The sequence below is a fragment of the Primulina eburnea genome, chromosome 3 (assembly GCF_022965805.1).
Source record: "Primulina eburnea isolate SZY01 chromosome 3, ASM2296580v1, whole genome shotgun sequence".
NCBI classification, from domain to species: domain Eukaryota; kingdom Viridiplantae; phylum Streptophyta; class Magnoliopsida; order Lamiales; family Gesneriaceae; genus Primulina; species Primulina eburnea.
The window spans coordinates 23,790,084-23,814,907 of record NC_133103.1 but is presented as its reverse complement, the minus strand read 5'-3'; the positions used below and the strand labels follow the sequence as shown (position 1 = coordinate 23,814,907).

General features: G+C 40.7%; 1 protein-coding gene across 4 annotated transcripts in view; it reads right to left on the bottom strand.

Moving 5' to 3' along the window:
• Window positions 1–2,842: 2,842 nt before the first annotated feature.
• Window positions 2,843–24,824, bottom strand: part of LOC140827405 (uncharacterized) — a 36,220-nt gene continuing 14,238 nt past the window's right edge. Inside the window, exons 6-9 of one of the 4 annotated variants that reach the window (XM_073190069.1) lie at window positions 24,720–24,779; window positions 6,731–6,792; window positions 5,062–5,374; window positions 2,843–4,095 (exon numbers count right to left, since the gene is read on the bottom strand). In XM_073190069.1, coding sequence (XP_073046170.1) covers window positions 3,208–4,095; window positions 5,062–5,374; window positions 6,731–6,792; window positions 24,720–24,779 — 1,323 coding nt within the window. In that variant the 3' untranslated portion in view covers window positions 2,843–3,207. The remainder of the gene's footprint in view (window positions 4,096–5,061; window positions 5,375–6,730; window positions 6,793–24,719; window positions 24,780–24,824) is intronic. The other 3 variants (XM_073190070.1, XM_073190068.1, XM_073190067.1) reach the window with 3 other exon arrangements.

The window sequence follows — 24,824 nt, the reverse complement described above, 5'->3', positions numbered from 1 at the left end:
CGCAGAGACCAGTAGGTCTCGCGCATATGCGCCAGTTGAGGTCGCGCATATGCGCGAGACGTGCAGCAAAAACGGAGGTCAGAAAGAATATTTAAGTTTTTGATATAGAAAGTTGATTTACGCAAAAATCCGTTCGTTAGATTTTGAATCCGACTTCAATACTGTGTTCCTATCGACGCAAGCTATAACTGGACGTAAGTTTTATTAAGTTTTGATACGTCTTGAAATTATGATTTTACCAGAATCAAATATGATTCATATATGATATCGTAGAATCGAAGTCAGATTGAGAAACAGATTGATTATGGAATTGTTATGATTTTTCAGAGTATATCGATTGATATCGGACAGATTTGGATTATTGATTAATTACAGATTGTATGGAATATTGGTTATAGATTGTAATTATTATCTGCTGATGTTGTATTGACCGGGATATCGGGATTGTTCCGTTATGTCGTTGGTTTTGAGTTAAATCCAGATTGATCAGATTGGTATTGATTTGAGCAGTATATTGATATGGTACTATTGATATTGTCATTTCCAGATTGAGTGTTGAGAGACTTTGAATTCCAGACGGGAACGGCGTCAGAACTGCAATAAAAGAAAGGTATAAGTCAATGTCGTACTGTGAGAACGACTCGAGTATGATATACTTGAGTTTTCCTAAATCACATACTTATTGTTATTGTGTGTATTGATTTGAATTAATATGCTTGTTCTATTGATTTATAGAAAGCATGTATTAGACGAGTACTCTTGTGACATAGGTGCCAGATAGTGATGGAATCGTCACTGGCACATTGCACATTGTCACATGATAGTGATTTGGCGAAAGTGCCAAAGTCTATGACGGATAGGTCAAGACACCTGATGTTTGGTTATATCGAAGTGGAATAGAATTGGAGTTTTTTCTATTACTGATATTCGATATGGAATACCAACGTCTGGAAATCGAGATCCCTAGACTAGGATTGAGTCTAGTCTGAGACGTGGAGTCACGAGTCTGATTGAAGATTTTATATTGGTTATGTTTCAGATTTTGATACATGTTACTGATATTTGTTACATGCTTTTACATTGTATATATGATTGCATGTTTCGTTGATTTATACTGGGATGTATTTCTCACCGGAATTATCCGGCTGTTGTCGTGTTTGTATGTGTGCATGGCAACAGGTGGGACAGGTTCAGGGTCGATGAGGTAAAGAGAGATCATGATTAGAGTGGAGACTGCGGACTTGGATTAGAGATAGGGTTGAACACTTGATATGTAGTCGTTAAACCTTATTTTGGACTAATTGTATAAAACTTGTACTTTGCTTTCGATGTATATAATCGAATGAATTCCATTACGTTCCGCATTTGATATTTGTATAAAAAAAATTTAGATCCTGATTATTATAATTGATTAAATTGTCCCAATGATGATTAAGAACTTGATGCGTCCCGGTTCCCACACGGTGATTCCTCCAAGCGACGATTTTCACCTGCTTGGGAACTCCCCGATCTCTGGCCTTGGTCTTCAAACAGTTTAGTTCCAGTTTCCTTAGGTTTATCATCTTTTGGTGACTTATTCTTTTCCTTTGAAGACTTCCTCCATTCCCTTATTTCTGCTATAAATTCCATCATAACAGCAGTAAAGGATTTTGTCATTTTGTTGAAATCACCACGGATGTTTTTTTCTATGGACAACATAATGTTTGCTGGAAGTCCCTCACCACCAGAAAATGAAATTCTTTCCTTCACATCCTCTTGTTCGAACTTGTGTACCAGTCGTTCCACTGCTCTTCCATCAGCATCGGTCTCTTTCTCCTGTGAATGATGGCCTTTTCCCTGTGATGGAGGAATTCCTTCATATTTCTGAGTACGCTTTGGAGGCATTGGGTCCCACCGGGCGTGCCAACTTGTTTATCACGAAAATTGCGGGCGTGCCAGGCACGTGTTAGTGCCAAAATTGTGAAATAATCTGACTTCGTTTACCAAACGTTGTAGGTCTCGATTCGGTCGTAAGTTCTAACTCCTTCGAAATGGCTAAAAAACGCAAACAAAAAAGAGGAATATGACAAAATTACAAGAGGGATCGATTGACAACATCAAATATAATTATGTTGCTATGAACTTGATCAACGTTTTTACAAGAAAATTGAAGGAATATGTAAAAAATTCAAATACTTGACTGCTGGAAATTGAAATAAACATGCATAGAATTGAAAGAATTCTGCAGAGCTTTACTGTAGATTTTTGTGTTGATTTTGTCGGGGGCCTTCTCTGATTTCCTTCCCTCCCTTTTGTCACATTCTGCACATCAGTTTCTCCTTTCCATGATCACCCCACGATCTTCCACCTTGGGCAATAGCCGTAACTGGCAGCAACGTTCTTCCGCTGGGCCGACTGCAACTACATTGAGCTTCCTCTGTTGGGCTTCTTCTATTTTTTAGGCACAACAGTTTCTAATTTCTTCCGTTGCTAAAATTGAGCGTTATTGTATAAATTTGGGATGAATAAGATAAAAATTAAAGGCCGTGATTTATGTTTATTTAACGTTAAGTTGGGCTTCAAAAACATAAGCTCAATGTTTCAAAAGTGATGGCTCTTCGTCTCTTCGAAAGCTGGAAGTTCTCCGGAAGATACTCGGGGCTTCGGGAGGAGATAGTAAGAAAATTACCTACTTGTGTTGTACATTGTCGTCTTCTATGACATTCTGACTTGGTAGTATTTTTTGTTTCCGAAAAAGACAGTAGTATGCGAGAATTCCCAAAATGTGGTTGATCCCATGAAAATCGATTAAATTTGATTAACAACTACCGCTATTTATTCCCTTTTTGTTGTGAAGATAACCTGGTTCGTACTCGGATTGATTCTCTCATACCAGCCCAGCTCCTTCACACCGAAGGACTAAAAGTAAAGACATGGTCGAATTGCACATCTATCTCATATTTGAAAAGGGTGATGCATCAGTTTGAAAAAGAACTGCTGCGTTTTGATTAAGTTCATAGCAGATACACATCTGTTTCGAGCTTTTTTACATGATGTTCCGTAGCGCTCAAGCATAAAAGTTTTAACAAAAATGGGACTTCATGGCGGCCAGTTTCCTTGCACTTGACAGATTCATCATTCAAACGCATGTAAGTTCCATGTGGAGAATTGCACAGACTTGAACGCGAGGTAAACAAAGTAATAATTCAGTATGCTACTGAGCCACGGTCACTTGAACAGACTAGAAAGCAAGGTCCCAGCAGCTCTTGGTACCTTGGCTTTGACTTGCTTATCTTCATCAGTCTTATATAAAGATGAATTTTGATTGGAAACATCAGAACTCCCACATTCATTTGCAGTTCGTCGTTGCTTATATATTCCCGGTCGTTGATCCTTCTCCTTATACATGGGTGCCATTTTCATCACTTCAGGCAGAAACTCTGCTGAAACATTAAAATGCTTCTGGGAGCTCTGATTGTATTCGCCATTGTTGACGGTCTTCTGTGTTGTGGGATTTGCCTTGTATTTCCCTGATATAGTGTTTTCTGGCAACTGAAATGTATTTGACTTTCCATCATCCTTAGACATATAATCCTGCCGTAAATGGCCTTTACCTTCACTAGTTACTTTCTGACATTTATTAGTGACCTCTTGTCTGTTCCTCTTCAACAAATCTTGTTTATTCTGAAGTAACACATCTAGCTGGGTAGTCACGGTCATCTTCGATCTTCCACTCAGTTTATCCTCGATAAAAACATTTTTCCCGACCAACCTTACCTTGCTATCATTGTCTGGCAATAGTTTGTAATTAGATTCTATCATACTCTGCGTGTCTTTATCCCGAATCTCATCAAAAACTTCCACATTTTGCAGTGGATCGATGATTGATGGTACGACATCTTCTCCAACTTCAGTTATATCTTCAATAGCACCGCAAACCAGTGTGTTTATAATTATTTTACCAAGCACAAATCTAATCTCATTTATGTCTCCTGCTTTCAGCAAACTATAATCTATATCTGTACCTTTCTTGTAAACAGTCAAAGATCTGACATCTTTCAACAGAATGTCAAAAACATCCTTCACACGTAGCCCCATTTTTCGAGGCACTGAAACCTGAAATACAAAAGCACCCCACTGATAAATACCTAAGACATGTTCTGAATCTACATCACATAAAACTCACTTTAATGTCAAAGATATGTAGTACAAAATGTGTGAAAAAAACATTGAGTCCAATTTGGGGAAAAATATTTTGATGTTTCTTCTTGTAAATCAAGTCATTTAGATAGCATGAAAATAATTGAATACTGTCTTTGTAAGTATCATTCCAAATTATCAATAGTTGTAATAGTTTCCATTTAATAGAACACTTTTACTAGAAATGTGCACGGTAACATATCACCAAATCATAATATTTGTCCTGAAGGGCAGGAAAAAATGTGCTCTCAATGAAACAATTCTAAATACAAGAAGAAATCAAAAGCAAAGGTATTATGGGATTGACCGAGTAATTATGGAATAATGGAGACCAGGGTCAATTGTTTATCATGTTTAGCAGTTTTAACTTTAAAAATTATCTTTGAGATGTCTATTTATCCTCTGATCTGCATCAAGGTTCATGGACAAGAACTCCAAATTTAACATTCAAAGAACCTCCTGCTTCTCGGTTAAGACTTCAATATCAATCAAGTAGTGCTCATGGCTTATAGTTCTAGTAGTCAGCGCAGGTCATTTAATGATATAAATGGTGCGGAATAACACCTCTATGAATCACAGCGTATTTTTAATAAATGTACCAAAAAATTGCTGAGATCAAACAATTCCTTCGTTTGAACCTTAAATGGATTTCTTGAGGGTTGCGTCAATTCAGAATCTACTTAAGCTAGAATATTCAAATGCATGAGAAAGTGAAAAGGAGAGAAAAATGGTGGAAGAAAAAATTCACGTGCACCAAATCATAGAGGTCATGGGAGAGTCTAAAAAATTGCAAGCTTAAGATGCATAAACTAGCATAGCCACTCACACTAGGTATTTGGACAAAAGTGACCACGAAAGGAGAAAGAAAATGGCTTTACTTACCAAACCAAAGCATGAAAATTCTGGGAACTTGGCCATTGACTTCAAGAGGCAGTCCATGTTGGTGAAAACATCAACAGATTCTTTCATTTGCACAGAAAAATTAGTTACTCTTTCTGCAACTTCATCATCTGATAGGAAGTCAAAACCAGCTACAATTTCAGGAACATAAATTCTCGACACTGGAGCATGTTTTCTTGCAAAATTAACACTTTCCTCCCATGTTCCATGAGAAAAACGGGAAGCAACAGTCAAAGCCACGACAACATTTTGAGGATTATTAAACAGTGCCAGGTGAAATGCCAATAAAGCAACCCTGTTGCATTAAACACCAATAAAAACGTTAAAAGATATTTTTATCCAACTGTTAATAACCTTAGAGAAATTGTGGGCTAAAATTTATTAAACTACTTTAGGAAGAGAGAAGGGAAAATGTGATTTGGTACAGTCTTTACTCTTTCAGAAATAGTTGAGAAACAATTTACAATGATTAAGATGTGACTTCAATATCAATTCTGGGATAACCAACAGCTTTAACATTAGATTTTAGCAACCACTGAAATTACATCTAACATGGAAAAGATTTGCCATCGTGAGGATTCTGTTCACAAAATGATCAGCACAAAGCAATATACTTTAATAAGGTAAGTTCATTACTCTGGCAAACTGAAAAAAGATATGTGAAAGATGATAGTAAAGTAAAACATAGCAGTTGTTATACATTCCATGGTCCATAAAAAATAATTTTATCAACTTCAATTCACTAGGATAACACTTTGCTTGTCGGAAAAAATCCTGGCACGAAAAAACTGGCCTTGATGAAATTGATATCACAAAACTACATTAGAATCCTGTCAAGGATGCAAAGTGCCACGCTTTAAAGGGTCACAGTTCTCTTTTGCTGAGTAAAATATGTGTGCTTATGGTGTCAGACACGGATACTTTTTCTAAGGAAAGTGCTTACTGATCTAATAAGTATAACAATGATATGAAGTCATTTATATCTCAAATTCCAATAGATGAGTAAAGTATGTGATTATCCAGGTAGCGTAACTCTATTACTTTGACTAAACATGCCAAGAGTTAGTTACAATGATGTACGGCCATCGACCAAACAGGGCCAAAACAGTTAATTGTGAAAGAAAATCTGGCATGTCCAAACAAGCTTCTAAACATTAATGTGGCTTTTACCTTCTTATATGCAATTACTGTTCAAGGAGGGTAGAATTGCCTTTTAAGTAAAAGCAATCATATTCATATTCCATGGACGTTGGTTGAAGACCCGAATTTATCTGATTTAGATTAGAAATATAGCTAAACATTAGTGAATGTGATCAGTCCATGTTTCTTCATTTTACAGCTTAAGGTAGTGCTTTCTTTCCACAGGCATCATTATGCTTAAGACTTATGGGGAATAAATTCTTGGCAAAGACAATGAGAATGCCTTGCCACTAAAATTTCTTGTCTGCCCGCAGCCGTTTCTAAATGCTATACACTCAAATAGGTTAGAAAAATTGGTATGAAGCAACCAACTTACCAAATCTCATAACCTACATACCAGTAAAACGTAAAATTACTGATGGGTATATGTCCCCATGAATCTGATAGCACATAGTGCGTAAACATGTGCATGATGCCAGTATAAAGTAAATTATCAAATAGAACCACTTACCACAAACATTCGTCACAAGGACGATCACATGTAATCAACCGATCCAAATTGAAAAATAACTTCTGAAAGGGAATAAACAAACTATATGATCACATATGCAAAAAGATAGTAATTGAGGCAAAGCAAAAAGGAAAAAACAAAATAAGTAAATAAGTCAGGACAGAAACTGTAATGACCCGAAACTTTGTTTTGAATGAAATATTAATTAAGAGATAATTAATGAGTTGTTAATTAAGTATTATTAAATAATCGATAATTCGTGATCAAGCTGTTGGGATCCCCGGAATTTAAAAAGGGATAACCCGATCTACTTCAGATTTCATCATCTCGAGAAATTCAACTAGACAAATGAGATTCTGACACGTGGCAGATAAGATTTATTCGGATTTTCTGAAATAGTCCGGATACAGCCTATAAATAGAAGCCGAATTTTTTTGTTTCTCACACCGCATTCTTCAGAGAGAGAGTTCTAGCTATATACCTTAGTTTCTAGTCAGTTTCTAGGGCACTTTGGTGTCGGAAAGTTTCGGAGCTAGTGTCGAATCGAGGAGGGTCGGTGAACTGAGATCGAGACATTATCAGCGGGCTGACGACGGACGCAGGTATAATCCTAAATCTTTAGACAGTGATTTAAGGATCATTAGGGAGAATTTGTAACATGTTTGATCTGGTTTGATAGTGATTTCATTATGTTGGTATTGTCTAGATTCAGAGCTTTCTGTCAGATTGTTTTAGTGAGGTACGTGATGTACTGACTGAGATATCCAAGCGTAGTATACACATTTATATGCTGTATATTTATCCGTTGCACGATACATGTTTTACTGCTTTGGCATATTATGCATGACATAAAATGTTGAGCCTGATACCTTTTGAGATATACCTCGTTTGTTGGGGCCGCTTAGCCCTATTCTGTATTGTGGACGATTGGGCATCGAGAGCTACAGTGTCCGACGGGACCCACGTGCTCTGATGACCTAGACATTGTTGGTCCACGTCTTGATGATGAGTGTGGGAGCCAAAACATGCCTATGGCAGATCACAGACTACACACTCAAGCGCATTTAGACTGAGCATGAGATTCTTGACTTGATCCTTGATATCCGAGTATATTGCATTTCGCATCCATCATATCAGTTTGTATACTCGTACATTCTCGTATTGGGCGATTGTCGCTCACGTCCTTGTTTTCATCTTGGGCACCCCATTCCACGGGACAGGTCTTAGGTTGGACGGTTCGGACGACCAGAGCAGTTGGGTTTTCAATGGTGATCCAGCGGAGGTTTTCTGTGGTTTATCGTTTTCTTGTTCAGAATTATGTTTTCGTTATGCTTGTATTAATGTTCAAGACTGATGTTATTGTTTTGTTTTCGTTTGGGTTGTAAGATGATTAAGTATTTGGTTTCCGCTATTTAATTGTTGTTATTAAGTTTAATGTTGCATGTTTATTAGTCTGTTTAGTAGTGGCTCGGGTAAGAGCGCTACATTTGGTGGTATCAGAGCATGCAAAGATTTTTGGGACATTAGAATTCTGTTTTGAGGATTTAGAGGTTGATTTTGGTTTTCTTTCAGATGTCAGGAGATGGAAGCAGTCACGGAAGTGCGGGACATGGTCGTTATGGCGACGATGAGGCTGGCCGAGAACATCGTCGTAGAGATCGTGACGGAAGGTCACCGAGATCATGATGAAAGGAGACGTAGGAATCGTGTCAACGTTATGGACTTCATGAAGATTGGACCTCCACCGTTGACCGGAGATGAGAATGCTGATGTTGGTGAAACTTGGGTCGATATCATGGAGCAATGTTTTGAGTGTTGCACTATGACAAGGATGAGAAGATGGAGGTAGCCGTTTTCATGATCCAAGGAAAAGCTCGGAAATGGTGGAAACCTGTTTCTGCGATTCTAGTTCAGCAACATGGACGGATTCGTTGGGAACATTTCCGTCAGGCCTTCATCAATCATCACTTTCCATCAGCTCTTCGTCAGGCGAAGGGGATGGAACTGTTGACCATTAAGCAAGGAGATTCGTTATCAGAAGCGTTTTATGGATCTGTTGCCGTACGCTCCTCACATCATTGAGAATTCTGCAGCAAAATATTCTCACTTTTTGAACGATTTGAACCAGGAGATTTTTCATCGGGTTTCTGTCTGTGACGATCCTACTTCGTACGAAGGATAAGTGAATCGTTGTCGTCAAGCCAAGATCAGTATTGCTAGGAGGAAGGGTATGCAAGCTAGCAAAAGTTCTAGTTCGTCGGGACCAAGGGGTCAGTCTTTCAAAAAGTCTGTATCTTCTTATTCTTCCGGTTCTGGAGGGGTACACAGCTTTGCAGGAAAAAAATGCAATGTGGCCATTGTAGAGGCAATCACCAGACGTAGAATTGTCGAAGAGCAACATGTGTTTGCTTCAATTGTGGTGGTTTTGGTCCAATGAAGAGGGATTTCCCTAAGGAGAATCAGAGTGGAGGCGGAGGTTCTATGACTGCATGACAGGGTCTTACAGTGGAAAACAATCTGAGGCCACTGTGAAACAGAAAGGTTTTCCCGCTCAAGGTTCTCATCGTGGTGAAATATCACAAGGATCTCAGCAACGCCCACGAGTTCATGGGCAAGTGTTTGCCCTAAACCAAGAACAAGCTGAGGAGCATAACGAGAGAGTCATTGCAGGTAATTTTCTTTTATGTGGTATTCCTGCATATGTTTTAATTGACACTGGGGCATCGCATTCATTCATAGCATCAATGTTTGTTAAGAAGCATAAACTACCCCACGTGTCATTAGATGTTTTGATATCGGTGTCTACACCGATGGAACAAGAGGTTTTAGCTAAGCAACTTGTAGTAGACTTTTTGTTAAAGTTTGAGGGAAAATACTTGTATACCAATTCAATGATATTGGCTATGGAAGATTTCGATTGTATTATGGGAATCGACCTATTGACTAAGTATAGAGCGACGGTAGATTGTTATCAACGTCTCATTCAGTTTCGTCCAGAAGGAGACGAGAATTGGTTCTTTTTCGGTGAGGGAGCTCGACCTCCAATGCCAGTAGTGTCTGTTGTAAAGGCACAACGGGCTTTAGCGAAAGGAGGAGAAGAATACCTCATTTATGATGTTGACGTATCGAAAGATGTAATCGACGTGAAGAACATTTCAGTTGTCGATGAATTTCCTGATGTTTTCCCCGATGAAATTCCTGGATTTCCTCCGGAGAGGGAAGTGGAAGCGGAGATAGAGTTGGTACCAGGAACCGCACAGAGTTGGTACCAGAAACTGCACTTATCTCCAGAGCGCCTTATAGATTGGCACCAACAGAGATGAAAAAGTTGAAACAACAGTTACAAGATCTTCTTGACAAGGGGTACATTAGACCCAGTGTGTCTCTTTGGGGAGCACCAGTGCTGTTTGTTAAAAAGAAAGATGGGTCTATGCGACTTTGCATAGATTATCGACAGGTGAACCGATTGACAGTCAAGAATAAATATCCGTTACCACGGATTGATGATTTGTTTGATCAACTGCAAGGGACTTCAGTGTACTCGAAGACCGATTTACGGTCTGGGTATCATCAATTTTGAGTTCATCAACGTGATATCCCTAAGACTGCATTTCGAACAAGGTATGGGCATTACGAGTTTCTAGTGATGCCGTTTGGTTTGACGAATGCTCCAGCAGTATTTATGGATTTGATGAACCGAGTCTTCCAGGAGTATCTTGACAAGTTTGTCCTTGTCTTTATTGATGACATACTGGTATACTCTCGTAGCCATAAAGAGCATGCACAACATTTAAGGATTGTGTTGCTAACCTTAAAGAATCACCAAATGTATGATAAGTTGAACAAGTGCGAGTTTTGGCTCGACAGAGTTGTCTTCTTGGGACATCTTATATCCAAAGATGGGATATCAGTGGTCCTAGCAAGATCGAAGCAGTGTTGAGTTGGGCACGACCGGAATCAGCTCAAGAGATAAGAATTTTTCTAGGTTTGGCAGGTTATTACCGGAGATTCATCTCAGGATTTTCTCAGATTGCCAAACCATTGACACAACTAACATGTAAGAATGTGCAGTTCGAATGGACACATGATTGTGAAAAAAGTTTCAATGAACTGCGTCAACGTTTGACAACTGCACTAGTTTTAGCTCTGCCATCTGGATCAGGAGGGTACATTGTGTACATTGATGCATCACTTCAAGGACTTGGGTGCGTTTTAACAAAGAATGGTCATGTGATTGCATATGCATCCAGACAGTTGAAGAAGCATGAAGAGAATTATCCAGTTCATGATCTAGAATTGGCAGCGATTGTGTTTGCTTTGAAGATCTGGCGGCATTATCTCTACGGAGAGAAATTTGATATCTTTACAGATCACAAGAGTTTGAAGTATATCTTCACTTAAGCAGAGTTGAATATGCGCCAAAGAAGATAGTAGATTTGTTAAAGGATTATGATTGCGAAATCAAGTATCATCCAGGATCAGCGAATCTTACAGCTGATGCTCTTAGTCGCAAGGTGAGATTATCTGCACTTCAGACAAGTTTTAGATCAAGTGTAATCCAATATTGTTGTTCTCTGGGATTTCACTTCCGTCATAAGAAAGGAATGGAAAACATTCGAGTAACGAGCATTTTATCTGAACCGATGTTGTATGCCAAAATCAGAGAATCTCAGTTTTTTGATCTAAAGGTGAAAAAGTTAGCAAGATTAGCTAACGGAGACAACACATCTGACTTTGCGTTCCAAACAGATGGAACCTTGTGTCTGTCAGGAAGAATCGTAGTTCCAGAAGATTCTAAATTGAGAGACGAGATTTTATCTGAAGCTCATAGGAGTAAGTTGAGCATCCACCCTGGAAGCATGAAAATGTATAAGGATTTGAAGACCAAGTTTTGGTGGAAAGGTATGAAGAAAAGTGTTTACCAGTTTGTAGCCAAGTGTTTGGTTTGTCAACAAGTGAAAGCTGAACATCGACGACCAGGAGGATTACTTCAGAATCTTCCTATCCCTGAGTGGAAGTGGGAGCATGTGATGATGGATTTTGTCACCCACTTGCAGTTGTCTTCTAAGAATTGTGATGCCATTTGGGTTGTTGTGAACTGACTGACTAAGTCAGTACTAAGTCAGTACATTTAATTCCGTATAGTCTGGAATATAGTTTCGATCGCATGGCAAGACTACATCCAAGAGATTCTTAATATCATGCTGTGCCAACAAGTATAGTCAGTGACAGAGATCCACGCTTTACCTCAAGGTTCTGGGGAAGTTTTCAAAAAGCGTTGGGAACGACATTGAGTCTAAGTACTGCCTATCATCCAGAGACCGATGGTCAGTCTGAGAGGACTATTCAGACACTCGAGGACATGTTGCGTGCTTGTGCTTTGGATTTTTGACCAGCATGGCATGATCATCTGCCGCTTGTGGAGTTTGCATATAACAATAGCTACCACAGCAGCATTGGTATGGCTCCGTTCGAAGAATTGCATGGTAGACGTTGTCGTACTCCATTGTTTTGGGACGAAGTAGGAGAACGACAAGTGCAAGGACCAGAATTAGTGCAATAGACGATTGACGTAGTGTAATTGATCAAGAAGAGAATTAAAACGGCATAAGATCGTCAATCGAGTTACGCGAATACCAAGCGTAGACCTCTACAGTTTCAGTCAGGGGAAAAAGTTTTCATTAAAGTTTCACCATTCCGCGGGGTGATGAGATTTGGACTCAAGGGAAAATTAGCCCCAAGATTCATCGGACTTTTTGAGATCTTGGAATGTGTTGGAAATTTGGCGTATCGATTGGCTTTACCGCTGTATCTGTCCAGCATTCATAATGTCTTTCATGTATCGTTGCTACGACGGTATGTAGCAGATGAATCGCACGTTCTTGGTCCGACAGATGTTCAACTTGAAGAAGACTTGACTTATGTCGAGCAGCCGCTTTTAATCCTGGGTAGGAAAGAGAAAAAGCTCAGAAACAAGACAATTCCACTTGTTCTAGTGCAATGACAACGCCGAGGTACTGCAGAAGCGATTTGGGAGTTAGAGAGTCGTATGCGCTTAGAGTAACCACATTTGTTTTGAGATGTATTTTATTCAGTTGTAATGTACTTCAGTTTTGATTTCGAGGACGAAATCTTTGTAAAGAGGGGAGGATGTAATGACACGGACCTTTGTTTTGAATGAAGTAATAATTAAGAGATAATTAATGAGTTGTTAATTAAGTATTATTAAGAATTGATAATTCGGGATCAAGCTGTTGGGATCCCCCGAATTTAAAAAGGGATAACCCGATCTACTTCAGATTTCATTATCTCGAGAAATCCAACTAGACAAATAAAATTCTGTCACGTGGCAGATAAGATTGATTCAGATTTTCTGAAATAGTCCAGATGCAGCCTATAAATAGAAGCCGAATTCTTTTGTTTCCTGCACCGCATTCTTCAGAGAGAGCGTTCTAGCTATACCTTAGTTTCTAGTCAGTTTCTAGGGCACTTTGGTGTCGGGAAGTTTCGGAGCTAGTGTCGACTCGAGGAGGGTCGGTGAACTTAGATCGAGACATCATCAGCGAGATGACGACGGACGCAGGTATAATCCTAAATCTTTATATAGTGATTTAAGGATCATTAGGGAGAATTTGTAGCATGTTTGATCTGGTTTCATAGTGATTTCATTATGTTGGTATTGTCTAAGTTCAGAGCTTTCTGTCAGATTGTTTTAGTGAGGTACGTGATGTACTGACTGAGATATACAAGCGTAGCATACACATTTATATGCTGCATATTTATCTGTTGCATGATACATGTTTTACTGCTTTGGCATATTATGCATAACATATCATGTTGAGCCTGATATCTTTTAAGATATACCTCGTTTGTTGGGTTCGCTCAGCCCTATTCTGTATTGTGGACGATGGGGCATCGAGAGCTACAGTGTCAGACGTGACCCGCGGGCTCTGATGACCTAGACATTGTAGGTCCACATCTTGATGATGAGTGTGGGAGGCAAAACATGCCTAGGACAGATCACAGACTACACACTCAGGCGCCTTTAGAGACTGAGCATGAGATTCTTAACTTTATCCTTGATATCTGAGCATTTTGCATTTCGTATGCATCGTATCTGTGGGGACCCGGGCTCTAACTCAATTCTTTTGGGATTTATTGGATCTTTGCTAGAAAATGTGGGTCAAAATTTTGCTTTTAACATTAAATCAAATGTATAAATAAAGCAAGATGTCTCTATTTTATTTCAACAACATAAATACAGACATGTCTTGTTTCAACACTTATACACAAACTAGTATTAGCAATCTCCAAACATCTAGACCACTAGTTCTTCTTCCATGCCCGTGATCACCACTCTATCAATCTCTCATCCTCGTCGAGACCCAGATCCTGTCCCACCTGTTGTCATGCACACATACAGACACAACAACAGTCGGAAACTCCGGTGAGAACGAATCCTAGTATAAAACATGTATACATGCATATACACAATCATAAATCATGAACATGCTACTATCATGAAGCAACGTAATAACAAAAGGTTCCATAATCTAGGAAACCAAGTCAATATAAGCATGCAACTCAATCAAATCATATCTTGACTCGACTCGACTCTAACTCTAGGGATCCCGGTGTGAATAAGACGTCGTTGTCCGTCACCTACCCTCCCAATCGGGGTAACGGTACGTCTTATTCCTAGACTTCGGCCCTGTCTATATCGAATATCTACAATCGGAGTCGATCTTCTCCTATGCGCCGATACCACCGAACGTCTAGTTTGGCAAGTCTGCCAATGACTCCTATCTTAATGCTTGAATATAAATCTATAAACAAGGCATAATCGAAATCAAACATAAACAACAATCTAGTATGTGATTTGGGAAACTCCAACCAAGTCTGATTCGAGTCATATCTCCCGAATTCACATGAATTATACCTTTTTTGCCGTCGGAATCAACCGAGATCTTGAAGTCGAATATCAAATCTATCAATTCAATTCTGAAATGGCAATGTTGAGAGGTACCATATCAAAATACAACTCAAAGCAAGTCTTATACAAATCATATGCAATCTCGGTATAAATCGACGACATAACGGCGTAGTTTCTCGATACCGGTAACTCAACCAATAATAGTCTATAACAATCAATTCATAACCATCACAATATATACACCACCATCTCAAAATCGGTATACCCTCATACACATATGTACTGCAATTTCATAACAATTGCATACGACATCCGATAATCGATCCGGTTGCGAATATACTATGCTCAACATATCAAGAACACATAATAACCATCATATCATAATTCTTTCAACATCTAAACTTCGAACCATGATGAAACTGAACAATACTTACATCCTGAGAGAGCTCTTGATGCAAAGAACACAATTCTAGTCTCGGATCGCAATTTGATTAAACGGATTTGCCACAATCAATTGTTGAAGATGAAGAGGAAAGTTTAAAGCTTGAAGGAGATCTTCCTGCTGATCTGCCGAATGCAAAATGAGGGAGTCATGCCCAAGTATATATATATCATGCAATGTGTCATCATAAAATTCAAATGTGTATTTCTCGCACAGAGCACCGCGGGTGCGCTCCTTCTTGACCGCAGGTGCGCTAAGCTCACGGCACCACTTTTCATTTTCCAAAATTCGATGACCGCGGGTGCGGTGTCTTTTGGACCGCGGGTGCGATCTTGGTTCGTACCAAATTCCCTAACCTACTGGCCATCAACCGCGGGTGCGTTTCTTCTTAGACCGCGGGTGCGGTGTTGCTTCGGCATCCTATTCAAAAATTCAGAGTTAATGACCGCGGGTGCAGTCCTTCTCTAGGCGCGGGTGCGGTCTTCCTTGCATTCAAAACTCTAATTTTTCATGCATTTTCCATGTCTTTCTTACTCCCATCTCACTTAGTGCCTCTCATTACATGTCATGCATTCTCTTATCTTCGAATATCACATCAATGAAGACTAATAAATCTCAAGCCTTACATTTCTCCCCCTCTAAAAAATGATTTCGTCCTCGAAATCGCAGGTAATCTATCAAATCATATATGAAAAGCAATATAATCAAAACTAAAGACATACTCACATCATGTAAATAACTCGGGATGTCTCTGTCTCATATCTGCTTCTGTCTACCAAGTCGCTGCCTCGATGCCATGACGACTCCACTGAACTTTCACAATGGAATAGTCTTCGTTCTGACCTGCTTCTCTTTCCGGTCAAAAATCTGTATCGGTTGCTCAACATAACTCAAAGTCTGATCCAGCTCGGCTTCGTCAGGCTGAATGACATGAGAAATATCTGGCATATATCTACGCAACATCGATACATGAAAAACGTCATGTATCCCAGATAAAGAAGGAGGAAGAGCAAGTCGATATGCTCGATCGCCAATCTTCTCAAGAATCCCATACGGACCGACGTATCTAGAAGACAACTTCCCACGCTTGCCAAATCTGACAATGCCTCTGAAAGGAGAAATCTTCAAGAATACTCTGTCTCCCTGCTCAAATACCAACGGTCTACGTCTGATATTGGCATATTTGGCTTGTCTATCCTGCGCTGCCTTCATTCTCTTTTGAATTATCTTTACTTTCTCAGTCATTTCACGAATCATATCAGGCCCAAGTTCTGGTACCTCAGATATATCATCCCAGTACAACGGAGATCTGCACTTCTTGCCATACAAAGCTTCAAACGGTGCCATCTCGATACTCGTCTGATAGCTGTTGTTGTACGAGATTTCACAAAATGGCAGTGAATCTTGCCAACTAGTGCCGAAATCTAGCACTACAGCTCTCAACATGTCCTCTAAAGTTTGGATAGTCCGCTCTGACTGTCCGTCTTTCTGATGATGATAAGCAGTACTCAGGTGCAATGTCGTACCTAAAGCCTGCTGTAAACTGTGCCAGAAATGTGAAGTGAATCGGGGATCACGATCTGATACGATAGACTTCGGCACACCATGCAATCTGACTACCTCTCTGACATACAACTCTGCCATCTGATCGTGTCGGTATGTCATTCTATATGGAATAAAACACGCTGATTTGGTTAATCTGTCAATAATGACCCAAATCGCATCACAGCCCCGGGATGATCGAGGTAACTTAATCACGAAATCCATGGAAATGTGATCCCATTTCCATTCAGGAATAGACAAACTCTGAAGTAGACGTCCAGGCTTCTTTCTCTCGGCCTTCACCTATTGGCAATTCAAGCACTTAGACACAAATTCGGCAATATCTGACTTCATCTGTTTCCACCAGAACTGTGTCTTCAAGTCATTGTACATCTTTCTGCCACCAGGATGAATACTAAACCGACTACAGTGCGCTTCTGACATATTCTGTTGTTTCAATTCTGGAACGTCTGGCACTACAATACGGCTATTCACATACAGAACATAATCATGTACCTGATACTCTGACTGATGTCCTGATCTAACCATATCAATCGACTTCTGCACATTCTGATCAGTTCTTTGGGCTTCCTTGATTCTCATAATCAAATAACTTGAATCGAAGCAAGTCGTAGCGGTCTACTATCTGTATCAAATGTCAATCCAGACAAACAGCAATCTTCAACTAAATTCGAAACACCTATCGTCGATAAGGATAAAGAACATACCTTTCGATTCAAGGCATCTGCTGCTGCATTTGACTTTCCTGGATAGTACTTGATCTCACAATCGAAATCTTTCAATAGATCAAGCCATCTACGCTGTCTCATGTTCAACTCTGACCGAGAAAACAGGTATTTCAGACTCTTGTGATCGGAATAGATCTCAGATTTCTCGCCATACAGATAATGACGTCAGATCTTTAGTGCAAATACAATAGCCGCCAATTCAAGATCATGAATTGGATATCGGGTCTCGTGTGGCTTCAGCTGTCTAGAGGCATATGCGATCACATGTCCTCGCTGCATAAGAACACATCCAAGCCCTCTGTGATATGCATCACAATACACAACGAAATCACCAGTACCTGAAGGAATCATCAAAACAGGTGCACTGGTCAGTCTCTTCTTCAACTCTAGGAAGCTAGATTCACAATCCTCAGACCATACAAACGGAGCATTCTTCTGTGTCAACTGGGTAATCGGCTTCGCAATACTGGAAAAATCTTTGATGAATCGTCGATAGTACCCTGCTAAATCCATGAAACTGCGTATCTCAGACACAGAAGTCGGTCTCGGCCAACTGATCACAGCTTCAACTTTACTCGGATCCACAGAAATACCGTCTCCAGATATGATATGACCCAAGAAAACAACCTGTTTCAACCAGAACTCACATTTGGACAGTTTGGCATACAGTCTCTCGTTTCTCAACGTCTGCAATACAGTTCTCAAATGATCGGCATGCTCAGTTCTACTCTTGGAATACACCAAAATGTCATCTGGTTCGGAATGCTGTCTTCGGTATGTCAACATCTCTAACTCTCAGCTGATGATATCCAGATCTCAGATCGATCTTGGAATAAACAGAGGATCCCTGCAACTGATCAAATAAATCATCGATACGAGACAATGGATATTTGTTCTTTACCGTCGCCTTGTTCAGTTGTCGGTAGTCGATACACAATCTCATCGAACCGTCTTTCTTTCGTACAAAAAGTACTGGAACGCCCCAAGGAGACACACTCGGTCTAATGTATCTCTTGGTCAGAAGATCTTCTAACTGTGCTTTCAATTCTTTCAACTCCATCGGCGCCATCCTATACGGAGCTCGAGATATAGGAACAGTACCTGGCACAAGATCTATGCTGAAATCTATCTCTCGGGATGGGGGTAACCCTGGGATCTCATCTGGAAATACATCAGCAAACTCACACACTACAGGCAGATCTGCCAAAGTATGGCTCGATTTCAGTAGATCTACTAAAAATACAAGGAACCCCTCTGCTCCTTTCTGCAATAATCTACTCATAGTCAAAGCAGACACTAAGGGAATCCGAGATCTGGAACTCTTACCGTAGAATTTCCATTCTTCTGTCATTTCAGGTCTGAATCTGACAATCTTGTGAAAACAGTCTACGGTGGCTCTGTACTTGGTTAACATATCGATACCCACTATACAATCAAATTCAGCTAAACCAAGCACTATGCAATCTAAGTCAATCTCATGACCCTCAAACTGTAGTATGCAATGTCTAACTGAAGTCACAGATATCAGACGACTTCCCAACGGAGAAGAAATAGACACTACAGTAGACAATGACTCGACAGGCAATGCATGTGTCAATGCAAAATGCTCAGAAATGAATGTATGGGATGCACCTGTGTCTATCAACACATATGTAGGATAACCGCAAAGAAAACAGTTACATGCAATCACATCGTCTGGCGCATCCTGGGGCTGCTACTCTGTCAGTGCGAACACTCGAGCCTGCTGTCTGGGAGGTTGGCTCACTGTCTGGCTACCTTTGGCTCGGGACTGGGTCTCTGCAGGTGGCGGATGAAAGGAATGAACAGATGATGCTTGCCGCTCCGGCTGAGATACTGAACCAGATGCCCCAATACTCTGAGCTTGCTGTGCATCTCTTTGTGGACAGACTCTGGCAAAGTGTCCCTGCTGTCTACAAATATTGCATCGGCCCATGACTCCCTGACACTACTCAGTGGCATGCCTACCTCCACAAGAACTGCAATAAACACCTGTATACTCTGAACTCTGGCCAGGACCTCTCTGTCCTGACCCACTGGAGCTCGACGAACTGCTCCCTGATCTCTTGAACTGCTTGCCTCTAGCTTTCAAAGAATCTTTCTTGCCACTATCACTGCTTCCACAGTCAAATCGAGGAGGAAGTGGTGGAAACTGTGCGGCGGGCTGTGGCTGTCTCTGACTCTGAACACTATAAGAAGCTCCTCGCTGCCTAATCAAGCCAGCCTCTGCTCCTTTCGCTCTATTCAGTGCATCAGAAAAAGTGTTGGGTCGCCTTGTGTTCACTAAAGTAAAAATATCCGGGTTCAAACCATTGATGAATTGATCGGCGACAGCTTCATCATTTCCTGCCACGTGTGGCGCAAATCGGAGAAAAGAAGAAAACTTGGCAACATACTCTTCTATGTTCAACTGCCCCTGTCTCAAGTTGGCAAATTCTGCCCCTTTGTCTTTTCGATAGGAGACTGGAAAGAAACGCTGATAAAATTCATCTTTGAATACCTTCCAAGTAATATCGATCCCTCGATGCTCCAATGCTCTTTTCGTGGTAAGCCACCAACTCTTTGCCACTTCCTGCAACTGATGCCCAATCAACTTCACTCTCCGTTTATCTGTATAAACAAGAGATTCAAATAGCATCTCTATATCCTCTAGCCAGCTCTCACAATCCACTGTAGTCTCCGTGCCCTTCAAAGTCGGGGGATGGAATGACTGAAACCTCTTCAATAACGTCTCCATACGATTTTATTTATACATTTGATTTAATGTTAAAAGCAAAATTTTGACCCACATTTTCTAGCAAAGATCCAATAAATCCCAAAAGAATTTAGTTAGAGCCCGGGTCCCCACAACAGGTGCTATCAGAGCCGTAGGTTCTGTAGATTGAGATAGAATAGAATGAGCGGGGTAGATCGAGTCATCTTCCTTGCTTATGTTGTGCTAGCATGATTTATTGCTTTCCCTATTACATGTTGTGTTGTTATCTGAATTGATTTACAGCATGTATCGCAAAGACTGAATAAGAACCGATTCTGGATCAGAGGTATATGATCAGAAGAGGGCTGAGATAGATTGTATAGATTCTATACTAATCAGTTGGATAATCAGATATGCCGCCTACAAGAATACCACAACCAGCTGCAGGTCAAGTGCCAGAACAAGGTAGTACGTCAGGTACTCAGATAGATGTGACCGCTACACCTATGGAGACGTTATTGAAGAGGTTTCAGTCATTCCATCCCCCGACTTTGAAGGGCACGGAGACTGCAATGGATTGTGAGAGCTGGCTAGACGATATAGAGATGTTATTTGAATCTCTTGCTTATACAGATGAACGGAGAGTGAAGTTGATTGGGCATCAGTTGCAGGAAGTGGCAAAGAGTTGGTGGCTTACCACGAAAAGAGCATTGGAGCATCGAGGGATCGATATTACTTGGAAGGTATTCAAAGATGAATTTTATCAGCGTTTCTTTCCAATCTCCTATCGAAAAGACAAAGGGGCAGAATTTGCCAACTTGAGACAGGGGCAGTTGAACATAGAAGAGTATGTTGCCAAGTTTTCTTCCTTGCTCCGATTTGCGCCACACGTGGCAGGAAATGATGAAGCAGTCGTCGATCAATTCATCAATGGTTTGAACCCGGATATTTTTACTTTAGTGAACACGGGGCGACCCAACACTTTTTCTGATGCACTGAATAGAGCGAAAGGAGCAGAGGCTGGCTTGACTAGGCAGCGAGGAGCTTCTTATAGTGTTCAGAGTCAGAGACAGCCACAGCCCGCCGCACAGTTTCCACCACTTCCTCCTCGATTTGATAGTGGAAGCAGTAGTAGTGGCAAGAAAAATTCTTTGAAAGCTAGAGGCAAGCAGTTCAAGAGATCAGGGAGCAGTTCGTCGAGCTCCAGTGGGTCACGACAGAGAGGTCCTGGCCAGAGTTCAGAGTATACAGGTGTTTATTGCAGTTCTTGAGGAGGCAGGCATGCCACTGAGCAGTGTCAGGGAGTCATGGCCCGATGCAATATTTGTAGACAGCAGGGACACTTTGCCAGAGTCTGTCCACAGAGAGGTGCACAGCAAGCTCAAAGTATTGGGGCATCTGGTTCAGTATCTCAGCCGGAGCGGCAAGCATCATCTGTTCATTCCTTTCATCCGCCACCTGCACAGACCCAGTCCCGAGCCAGAGGTAGCCAGACAGTGAGCCAACCTCCCAGACAGCAGGCTCGAGTGTTCGCACTGACAGAGGAACAGGCCCAGGATGCGCCAGACGATGTGATTGTAGGTAACTGTTTTCTTGGCGGTTATCCTGCATATGTGTTGATAGACACAGGTGCATCCCATACATTCATTTCTGAGCATTTTGCATTGACACATGCATTGCATGTCGAGTCATTGTCTACAGTAGTGTCTATTTCTTCTTCGTTGGGAAGTGGTCTGATATCTGTGACTTCAGTTAGACATTGCATACTACAGTTTGAGGGTCATGAGATTGACTTAGATTGCATAGTGCTTGGTTTAGCTGACTTTGATTGTATAGTGGGTATCGATATGTTAACCAAGTACAGAGCCACCGTAGACTGTTTTCACAAGATTGTCAGATTCAGACCTGAAATGACAGAAGAATGGAAATTCTACGGTAAGGGTTCAAAATCTCGGATTCCCTTAGTGTCTGCTTTGACTATGAGTAGATTATTGCAGAAAGGAGCAGAGGGTTCCTTGTATATTCAGTAGATCTACTGAAATCGAGCCCTACTTTGGCAGATCTGCCAGTAGTGTGTGAGTTTGCTGATGTATTTCCAGATGAGATCCCAGGGTTACCCCTAGCCCGAGAGATAGATTTCAGCATAGATCTTGTGCCAGGTACTGTTCCTATATCTCGAGCTCCGTATAGGATGGCGCCGATAGAGTTGAAAGAATTGAAAACACAGTTAGAAGATCTTCTGACCAAGGATACATTAGACCGAGTGTGTCTCCTTGGGGCGCTTCCACCTGTTGTGGGGACCCGGGCTCTAACTCAATTCTTTTGGGATTTATTGGATCTTTGCTAGAAAATGTGGGTCAAAATTTTGCTTTTAACATTAAATCAAATGTATAAATAAAGCAAGATGTCTCTATTTTATTTCAACAACATAAATACAAACATGTCTTGTTTCAACACTTATACACAAACTAGTATTAGCAATGTCCAAACATCTAGACCACTAGTTCTTCTTCCATGCCCGTGATCACCACTCTATCAATCTCTCATCCTCGTCGAGACCCAGATCCTGTCCCACCTGTTGCCATGCACACATACAGACACAACAACAGCCAGAAACTCTGGTGAGAACGAATCTCAGTATAAAACATGTATACATGCATATACACAATCATAAATCATGAACATGCTACTATCATGAAGCAACGTAATAACAAAAGGTTCCATAATCTAGGAAACCAAGTCAATACAAGCATGCAACTCAATCAAATCATATCTTGACTCGACTCGACTCTAACTCTAGGGATCCCGGTGTGAATAAGACGTCGCTGTCCGTCACCTACCCCCCCAATCGGGGTAACGGTACGTCTTTTTCCTAGACTTCAGCCCTGTCTGTATCGAATATCTACAATCGGAGTCGATCTTCTCCTATGCGCCGATACCACCGAACGTCTAGTTTGGCAAGTCTGCCAATGACTCCTATCTTAATGCTTGAATATAAATCTATAAACAAGGCATAATCGAAATCAAACATAAACAACAATCTAGTATATGATTTCGGAAACTACAACCAAGTCTGATTCGAGTCATATCTCCCAAATTCACATGAATTATACCTTTCTTGCCGTCGGAATCAACCGAGATCTTGAAGTCGAAATATCAAATCTATCAATTCAATTCTGAAATGGCAATGTTGAGAGGTACCACATCAAAATACAACTCAAAGCAAGTCTTATACAAATCATATTCAATCTCGGTATAAATCGACGACATAACGGCGTAGTTTCTCGATACCGGTAACTCAACCAATAATAGTCTATAACAATCAATTCATAACCATCACAATATATACACCACCATCTCAAAATCGGTATACCCTCATACACATATGTACTGCGATTTCATAACAATTGCATACGACATCCGATAATCGATCCGGTTGCGAATATACTATGCTCAACATATCAAGAACACATAATAACCATCATATCATAATTCTTTCAACATCTAAACTTCAAACCATGAGGAAACTGAACAATACTTACATCCTGAGATAGCTCTTGATGCAAAGAACACAATTCTAGTCTCGGATCGCAATTTGATTAAACGGATTTGCCACAATCAATTGTTGAAGATGAAGAGGAAAGTTTGAAGCTTGAAGGAAATCTTCCTGCTGATCTGCCGAATGCAAAATGAGGGAGTCATGCCCAAGTATATATATATCATGCCATGTGTCATCATAAAATTCAAATGTGGATTTCTCGCACAGAGCACCGCGGGTGCGCTCCTTCTTAACCGCAGGTGCGCTAAGCTCACGGCACCACTTTTCATTTTCCGAAATTCGATGACCGCGGGTGCGGTGTCTTTTGGACCGCGGGTGCGATCTTGGTTCGTACCAAATTCCCTAACCTAATGGCCATCAACCGCGGGTGCGTTTCTTCTTAGACCGCGGGTGCGGTGTTGCTTCGGCATCCTATTCAAAAATTCAGAGTTAATGACCGTGGGTGCAGTCCTTCTCTAGGCGCGGGTGCGGTCTTCCTTGCATTCAAAACTCTAATTTTTCATGCCTTTTCCATGTCTTTCATACTCCCATCTCACTTAGTGCCTCTCATTACATGTCATGCATTCTCATATCTTCGAATATCACATCAATGAAGACTAATAAATCTCAAGCCTTACAATATCAGTTTGTAAACTCGTACATTCTCATATTGGGCGATTGTCGCTCACGTTCTTGTCTTCATCTTGGGCACTCCATTCCACGGGGCAGATCTTAGGTTGGACGGTTCGGACGACCAGGGCAGTGGCTAGAGCAGTTGAGTTTTCGGTGGTGATCCAGCGGAGGTTTTCTTTGGTTTATCGTTTTCTTGTTCAGAGTTACGTTTTCGTTATGGTTGTATTAATATTTAAGACTGATGTTATTGTTTTGTTTTCGTTTGGGTTGTAAGATGATTAAGTATTTGGTTTACGCTGTTTAATTGTTGTCATTAAGTTTAATATTGCATGTTTATTAGTCTGTTTAGTAGTGGCTCGGGTAAGGGTACTACAGAAACAAAGATGAGACACACACACATTAATCAAATTCTGCACTGCAATATGCAAATAGAGCTAACCATTAGCATTGAGGAACGTAGGCGAAGTCCATTTTTTGCCTGTTCGGAAAGGTATGCAGCCTGCAATATATTAATACCATATCAGATTCTTAAATCTATAAAAAG